General features: G+C 45.3%; 2 protein-coding genes across 2 annotated transcripts; one reads left to right on the forward strand and one right to left on the reverse strand.

Annotated features, from left to right (window-relative positions):
• Positions 1-10: 10 nt before the first annotated feature.
• Positions 11-1,843, reverse strand: LOC128707701 (venom serine protease-like). Its single transcript, XM_053802660.1, has 5 exons — positions 1,822-1,843; positions 1,181-1,407; positions 898-1,110; positions 727-835; positions 11-648 (listed from the first exon to the last, which is right to left on the reverse strand). The coding sequence occupies exons 1-5, from the start codon at positions 1,841-1,843 to the stop codon at positions 11-13; spliced, it is 1,209 nt and encodes a 402-aa protein (XP_053658635.1).
• Positions 1,844-6,812: 4,969 nt separating this feature from the next.
• LOC128709778 (venom serine protease-like) lies at positions 6,813-8,406 on the forward strand. Its single transcript, XM_053804797.1, has 5 exons — positions 6,813-7,037; positions 7,183-7,401; positions 7,482-7,584; positions 7,684-8,135; positions 8,227-8,406. The coding sequence occupies exons 1-5, from the start codon at positions 6,813-6,815 to the stop codon at positions 8,404-8,406; spliced, it is 1,179 nt and encodes a 392-aa protein (XP_053660772.1).
• The last annotated feature ends 426 nt before the right edge of the window (positions 8,407-8,832 follow it).

The raw sequence follows: 8,832 nt of genomic DNA on the forward strand, positions 1-8,832 counted from the left end.
GTTTGGCTCTTTATTGGTAGCAGTAATTCCATTCGGGGGTATTGTTCATTATCCACTGCATGTAGTAGAGGACGTTCGTGCTGACACTGGGCAGATCGGTTGCACACGCGATTCCGTACCCGATCGTGCCGACCAGATAGGTGCGCATATTGTACGCATCGGTGTAGAACAGAGGACCGCCGGAGTCGCTCTGGCAGGTGTCTTTGTTCGCGGTAAAGGTGCACAGCTGTTGGGTTGCCGAAAAGTTGGCATAGATCGATGCGCACTGGGCCGGCGCAACAACCGTGAGGCCAACCTTCATCGGTACGTTCGATTTCGGTGCACCGTAATCGAGCGTACCCCAACCGACCGCCTCCAGTTGAATTCCGACGAATGATGCACCGGCGAACTTGATCGGTAAACAGGCAGGTCCGACGCCGGTATTGAACAGGATCTCCGAGCGCGTTCGTACGATCGCGATATCGTTGCTACTGGAGGCGGTGGTGCTACTGTACCCCTCGTGAACCTTGATGGAGGCGAGCAGCAGTAGGGCTGTGTAGGGTGAATCCGTACCGCTGGTGATGTCGTGCTCGCCAACCAGCAGTGCCAAGTTTAGAATCGATCGTCCCATGTAGCAATGGGCGGCCGTAACTGCGTGAAAGTTCGTTACTGGAAAGAAACACAAGCACACAGAGGCGTTGCATAAGAGAGCCGTCGAATGGCGCAGGTGGTAACGGTTGTACTTACTGATCGTTGCACCGCAAAAGATACCTTCGCCACTTTTCGATCCATCCACCAGGGCGGCCATCATGGGAAATTCGTTCACAAGCGTTTCTTGGCCGTTCACAATTTTTCGCTGTCAAGATAGAGAGAGGACGTAGTGACTTTGTCCGGAACGTGGTACGAGACGTTACCCACCGTTCGACGTACACCGCACTGACATTCGATCTTGGTGGCAGTACAGAAGAACCGTCCACCTTGTGTTGTGGCGGGGACCTGCAACGCCACTACCATCCTATTGACGGATGATTCCGTGGTGAGCACTCCCGAACCGCAGTATAGTTGTCCATCGGAGAGGTTACTTTGACCGGTTTTGGAAACGGCAAGCCGGTCGGCATTGCAGGAAGTGCTCTGGAGACAGAAGAGATCGAATTTGCTTGAAGGATGTTGATCAAATGATCACAAGAAATGGTAAAATTACCAATGGAAGGGAAATGTCGCTGCAAGACAACGAGATCCGAGAGCCTTGGGTAGTGGTCAATGTCCAGCGACACTGCGTATTGGCCGGGTACAGTCCACCGTAGTACGGTGAGTAGATCGAGTACGACTGTCCACTGGCGATATCGATCGTGTAGTCACAACCACCGTACTGAGCGTCGACCACTAATGCACCGCCGAGCAAGCTGCAAACAAGCCATAATCCAGCACCTGCAAAGATGTACGCAGATGCAGTAGAACAGACTTGATTAAATTGTTTGTCCATGAGACCGGTGTCCGTGCCGAGCGGCAAAGACCCGGCTACTGCGAACGTGCTATTATTTAATCGTAAATGTGACGTTCCCGCGAACTTTGGTTGTTTGTTTATTTTTCTCTGGGGTTTTTTGTGCAATTTTTTCCGGATGTAATGAAATGTGAAAGCCGCAAAAATGGCTCCCGGACACCTTCGGTTTGGGGGGTCGACAAGTCGAGTCCAACACAAACGCTCATTAACGCTTCAGTTCCGCCGGTTCGTTTATCGATCACGATGAGGAAGTGATATTTAATTATGTACCGGATGCGAATCTGATTGGAATGTCGGTTTTCGGTTGTTGCCCCACGCCCGCCGAGTGAATGACTATTTACCGAAGGATAATTTTAATTTCATTTTCCTTTGTGCTCGTGACGATCTTTCGAGGTCGGGGATGGGTGTATTATTGTCGTTTCCTCTATGGTGGGAGGAGATGATGGCGGCTTCCGGTTGGTGTTAATTCTTGTCTTATTAATCAAGGTCACTTTTCTTCACCGCTGCTTCGAACTCCGAATTGAACTTATTAGCTTCGTCTTTTTAAGTCATTTCTAGTGGTGATGATCCACTCATTACGGTTGTCAATTCACTTCGAATTATTTTTGCACTTCCGCGACCACACACAGCCACTAGTTTGGTGTTGTTAGGTTCACTAAAAAAAAAAATCTACGTACTACGCCAAAAACTTATTTCCAGCTCGACGCACGACAACGATTTTCCAGGCGGTCCTCAATTAAATGTGGAAGGTAGCGAAATGATTTCACTACTGAAACTCTCGGCATAATTTCTTTTGCGTTTATAGCACAATTGCCGGTCCCTATCCACACGCCGAACTGCTCGGGCTCGTCGGGATCTTAGGTCCGAGACGGATAAAGATAACCATGATAAGCGTGATGCCGCGGGTGCGAAACCGACTCGCCGTTTATTCTGCTCCATCCCACCTCCCCCTCCACCCCACAAAGTTTTGTGCTGACATGGGTCAGTCGGTTTGGGTTTTGGGGTTGAATTGGAGGTTTTTTTTGGAAGCGGATAGGTCCTATTGTGCAGTCGTAAAGATAAAACAAGTAAATATATATACGTACACACACACACAAGCACAACGGACAGCAAGGGGATGGTAATACTAGGAAAAAAAGAGCAAAAAGGCATCAAATTGATAGTGAGTGAGATTTTATTCGAGCGTTGATGAGGGAATTTTCATTTTCATTATGGCAGCAACGGCAAACTTTCGAATACTTTTACACATCCTTGCACCCGGGGCAGTCATCCCCATTAGCCGGCCCCGGGGTTTGTCTTCTGTTTTGGTTTTCCAATGCGGAAGTGTAAATTGCATGGGAAAGAAAAACTCGGCTCGGTGTCCTCGAGGAAAGTTATTTGCTCACACTCGTTTCCATCGCCCACTACGATGGGTCGACATAACAAAGCTCTCCCACACACCCATGGGTGGAGTGTTTATAGTTTCGCATAGTTGCCTCACCCACGATATATGTGGGCCACATTCTCGCACGTGGCGTTACAGAGTACGGAGTGAAGCTGGAATGTACAATCGGAAGCAGAAAAATATTAAAAAGGAAAAGTATGACGGTGGACAACGCACAGGAAAAAAAAACGAATACTGTCACAATGAAAGATGGCAATTGTGGAGGCGGGGGTGCAAAAGTTGTGCCTGGCCCTGGAATGAAATCAAAACTATGAAGCATTAGGTTGTTGGTTTTTTATTGTGTTTGTGTGCTATTTGCAGCATATTCACACTACGATAATCATCCCACTGTTCGTTCACAGCTTGCTGGGAGATGATTTTCGTTTCTCCTAATCTTTGAAACCGTAAGCTTGAAGCAATACCGGGTGTGACAGAGTAATTTGGATGTTAACAAATGGTGGCCTTTTGCTAGGGGGAAGAAAACTGATAAGCTGTTGGAAAACAAACAAAAAAAAAAAAACGGCTACTATCACATCATGAACAGAGAGATGTGCGATACGGGAGTGTTGGTAAACTTTTGGGATGAAGGGGAGGGAAATAAATTTTGCATATCATCATGCGTTTGGGAACACGCTCGAAGGTGTCTGACGGAAGGCATAATATGGTAGTGGGTTTTATGTGACCCAAAAAACAAAAATGGGAAAAGTAAAACGATACAAACGCGCACCACTCATCATGCTTTACCTGCGTGGGTGGTAATGTAGGACGAAAACAGTCAACACAACAATTGGTTAGAAATTCTGTGTGTGAGCGTTTTTTTTTTATCAAACCATATCAAGTGTTTCTGTACATTGCCGGTAGATAACTCGGAATCATTTTAATTGGGAAAACTTTGTTTCTATTCTAATCATTGGGATAACTTTTAATTGATTTACTGTTTTGTGATTCTTGTGATTCTGATGAAAAAAAAAAAAAACAATATGGGAAGTTATTGTAGATTAAGCGTTACATCGCACCGTAAAGAAGCACTTTCACTATGATTAAAATTAATACGATAATTAAAAAAACAACCTCCAATAAGGACAAGTATTAACCCTATGCTGAAATGGAAATAGTCATTAGAATGCCTTTTTGTGATAGTTAAACCTTCGGATTGGGGTTCGGAGTTTATACAGCAGTAGCCAACTAGACTGGATTGGGGAACCCAAACGGGCAAAATTTAAAAAAGTTGACAGAAACTTGCTTACTCTTCGCCTTTTTTGTGTAGGTTTTCTATTCTTTGATATTTTGTTTGGCAATTTGTTTTTTGCAATTTCCCTTTTTCTTCGTTTCTTTTCGTTCCTTTTTGTTTCTTTTCATTCCTTTTCGGTTCTTTTCGTTTCTTTTCGTTTCTTTACGTTCCTTTTCGTTTCTTTTCGTTCCTTTTCATTCCTTTTCGTTCCTTTTCGTTTCTTTTTGTTCCTTTTCGTTTTTTTTGTTTCTTTTCGTTTTTTTTCGTTTCGTTTCTTCCGATTTTTAATGGTCTGTTTCGTATGATTGAAATTTTTCTTACTTATTATTAATTTATATTATTCATTTTCTTTGCCAATCGTTTCACACATTAATTCCTTTTCGCCCATTTTCATATAGCAAATTGCCTTTAAATGTTTGTTAACATTTTGAATCTATTAAGCATAATATAGCGAAAGGAGAGGAATTCTATCCAGAATAGATTATCATGTCAATGTCAATGTCAGTAATAAGGTATATTTTCGCATGAAATTACATAATCCACCCATGCAAGCCAATGAAACAATGCACCAACCCATTTTTCACATTCTGCAGTGGATTTAATTGAATAACGCGTGCAAAAATCGATGCTAAAATATGGGGTAAAAAATTGCTCAAAATCAATTCAACAAAAGTGTGTAAAAAATACCTGCAGCAAACGCAACAACGCCGATTACGGGAATGAAGTGAAATCGATTGACAAAAATTTAATTTTACGCACAACTAAGTTGACGAAAATTTACGATGCATCTCCACAGCTCACCATTACCGCCCTTGGCTGGGTACGGGGCGGTACCTGATTATGGGGCCCACCGGCAACACCCTTCCGTGTGGGCCACCATTATGGGGGTAAATATTGAATTTAATTGTTTGCGTGGTATGGAATAAAATACGACTAAAGCTCGTTTTGCTGATTACGGATGCCGGCGTGTCTGCGTGTGTTAATACAGGCAATTGCTGTGTGTTTTAATAGCTTCTATCAAACACCCCCGCAGACTGTTGTCAGGTTTGAAATTTGTTTTGCTTTGTGTATTATTATTTTCGTGCACAAAACAAGAACCGGGAAACCAGGGATTGTAAAAATTTACGAATGCAAAAAAATAGTTTTTAAAACGCGCTTCTTGCTGCTTAAGGCCGATGGATTAATGCCGTAATGGGGGAAACCAGAGGATGCCACTTTGCCCATTTGCTGTTGTTGCTTCCGCGTTTCGATTTCAGCAGCTCGTTCGACCGTAAATGATGGTGCAGTAAACCACTCACATTCCCACAAAACCCAGGAAGCATGTTCCCGAGGGTTTTTTTTTATCCGAGGCGATGATTTATGGAACCGTTTTCTGCTTCATTGAATCTAGTTTGTTGCCTACGGTTTGGTTGGATTGAAGTACTTTTTTTATTGATGTTCGAATAAAAAAGGCAGGTTTTAATTTGCAGTGAACCATTTCCATAAATGTCCTTCATGCATTGAAAACATAAATTTCGGGAAGTAAATCGTAAAAATATCTTTAAACCGCAACGATTGAACGATCACTTCCATCCTTCAATACACGATGCATTTTCACGTTGACTTCTAGGGCAGTGGTTGGTAAATTTGGCGGCAGTTTCATTGTAAATTTTTGTCAAAAATAATTCATCTTTGGCCGAGGTTGGTGCCAATTTTACCCCTATTTTATAACTGCATTTACACCTTATTGGTGGTTTATGAGAATATATAAATAAATTCTAGACATTGTCGAATTTTTCCTTGAGAACAAGGTGAATTGGGGATCTTCCCTACGTTGCCGTTGCATTTGGACGCGTTTTGGTTACTTGAGGCTTCTGCTACACTACCTTGCTGCATTAGTCGCATCGCAGTCGCATCCATTGAAAGTAAAAAGGTTAAATTTCATCCGAACATCCTGTATATAACTTATAAAATTTTAGACACCTTTATTTGGTTTTTCCTTATCATCAGCAGCTTATTTCCTGTCTTTGACACATATGCCATGCGTATTTTTATGCTGCTTGGTTCTCTGCTCCCAAAAAAATTCTCGACCACCGATGTAGGAGGAAAATACTGAGACCCAAAAACAAAATCATCTAAAAAGACACTTTTCACCTATTTGCACCCACTTTGTGGGCGAGGTGTGTGTGTGTGGCTGGATATAACCGCTTCGGAAGCAAACGAACACCCGTTCGGGACTGGCATTCAGGTTGATAAACGCCAAACGGCTGTCCGGCCAGGTGCAATTTTAGGCTACGTCAATCAAAAACTAATCAAAAAACCACCGAAAAGCACCACTTCGCGCAAGTGTTGCTCAAAACGCGTTGTGGAACCGGTTTCCGCCCCCCCCCTCCGCTCCCCCTCCATTGTCTGCACCAAATCCAGAATCAGCACCATTATTTATGTTTCCGTGCAGGTTAGTTACGCGGTAGTAGTTTTTTTTATTGGTGCGCTTGTGATCGCTTGATACGTCCCCGTTGATGGAATGCTTTAGTCCCTCGGAATCGTCAGCACCCCCCCCCCCCCCCCCCCCCCCCCCTTCCCTCCGAAGCTCGCGCTGGCAAAGGGGCAAATGTATTTAAGTATGCAAAATACGGCACGGCAGCAGTTAGTGTGTTGCTACCGGCCAACGGGAGCCAGAAACCTGGTGCCTACAAACAATGTGGTCGAAATTGGTTCGGGTTGTACTGGCGCTCGCTTGCTGCACACGTCCGGTGCAGGGCCAGTGTTCGTTTTCGCTCGATATGAAGTTCGGATCGGTGTATCAGCTTATCTCGCCCCGGTATCCTGCGCGGTACGAGCCGAACCTGCAGTGTACGTACCAAATCCGTGCACCGTACGGATACCGTATCGCACTCGATTGTCCCACCTTTCAGATACCAAGCGTAAGTGTTCCGTCGATGAGAGGGAGAGAAAAAAATTTCCCAAAAAAACAAAAAAAGGAATATTTAAGCTGCGTGTCTATTTAGTCCGGCAGCTTCTGTTTAGTTATTAGTTGGCGATCGTTACCCCTGTTCTCTTTTTCGGTAGAGTACCAACTGCATGCTGGATTCGTTCCGGGTATCTCGCACCGGGTTGGTGAATTTTTCCGACTCCTTCACCTACTGTGGAGCGGGCCGGCTGCAGGAAAAATCGGACGCCAATAACCTGGCGATACAGTTTACATCCGCCCCCACCAGCACTGGCGGACTATTTTCCTGCAATCTCTCCATCCCGCAGCAGAGCTGCGAGTGTGGCAGAAAGAAAACGGTATCGTATGGCCGTACGCATCTTGCTCGCGTGCCCGGTCATGTTCAAGGATTTCCATTGTTTCTGCCCGTTTCTTGCAGCAACGGATCGTGAACGGTGTGGAGACGCTGGTAAACGAGTTCCCCATGATGGCCGCATTGATAGACGTCAAAACGAAAACTGTCATTTGCGGTGCGACTATCGGTAAGCTCGGGGGTACCAGCACGAACTGGGGGGTTTCCCAACCACCCGGGTTTCATTGTTGTTTTTTTTTTCGCCCCCTCCCACATACCGCCGTTGCAGTGACGAACGGTTACGCCCTGACGGCCGCCCACTGTCTGTTGCAGCGCACCACGAACGATACGGTGCTGCTGGTGGGTGATCACAATATCAAAACCGGAAGCGATACCACCTACTCGCAGGTATACATCGTGGCGCAGTTTATGAGCCACCCGAGCTTCACGGTCAAACCGGTGGCGAACGATATTGCGCTCGTGCGCACGCAGCAACCGATCCAGTACAATCCGGGCGTTGGTCCGGTCTGTCTGCCGTGGAGCTACACGTCCCAATCGTTCGAGGGCAGTACGGTCGTGGCGACCGGCTGGGGCGACCTGGACTTTGGCGGACCGCGCGCGTCCGCACTGAACAAGGTGCAGCTGAACGTTATCGGAAATGCGGACTGCTCCCGGCGGCTCGGGGGGACGGTTCCGAACCAGCAGCTGTGCACCTTTACCGCCAATCGGGACACGTGTCAGGTAAGGAAACATTCGGCCACGTTCGTTGCGCTTTCAAAGATTGTTGCGGGTGTTTGGTGGCTGCTCACTGTTAATTTTATTGCTGTTTTAGGCTGATTCTGGTGGGCCATTGTTTTACACAAACCCCAGCACGGGTTTGCTGTACAATGTCGGTATCGTGAGCTTCGGTATCGCGTGTGCAACCGATAAGCCGAGCGTGAATACGAGGGTCACAGAGTATCTCGATTGGATTATGGCTAGCACGCCTCGATCATTTTACTGCTACCAGTGAGAAACAGTGCGGTCCGGTGAGGCTGAGTGGCTGACAGATTGGAGATTGTCGGTGTTAAAACCCCTTGTTACGAATAGTTCACTTCGAACATATTAACTGTGCTCATTCGGCTGTCAATTATTGGAGGACAATGCTTCGAGTGAGAAAGTTATGTTGTATCTTACTGCCTTTACTATATATGTTTCTGGGATTTACTGTGTTGAAACGGTGCTGGATTTGGACATTAAATGCATTAAAGCTTACCAATAAATCATCGTGGTTCGAAGATCGATCATCGAAGAGGGATCTCAAAGAGTAATTCTTTCTGCTGGCTCCTTTACTTCTTTATAATATCTTAATTTATTTTGGTTCTGAGCAACTCTTCAATGTTAGAACTTTAATAAACTCGATATCTTCATTCATATGAAGAGATAAATTTAAAGGAAT

This window comes from Anopheles marshallii, chromosome 2 (assembly GCF_943734725.1).
Source record: "Anopheles marshallii chromosome 2, idAnoMarsDA_429_01, whole genome shotgun sequence".
NCBI classification, from domain to species: domain Eukaryota; kingdom Metazoa; phylum Arthropoda; class Insecta; order Diptera; family Culicidae; genus Anopheles; species Anopheles marshallii.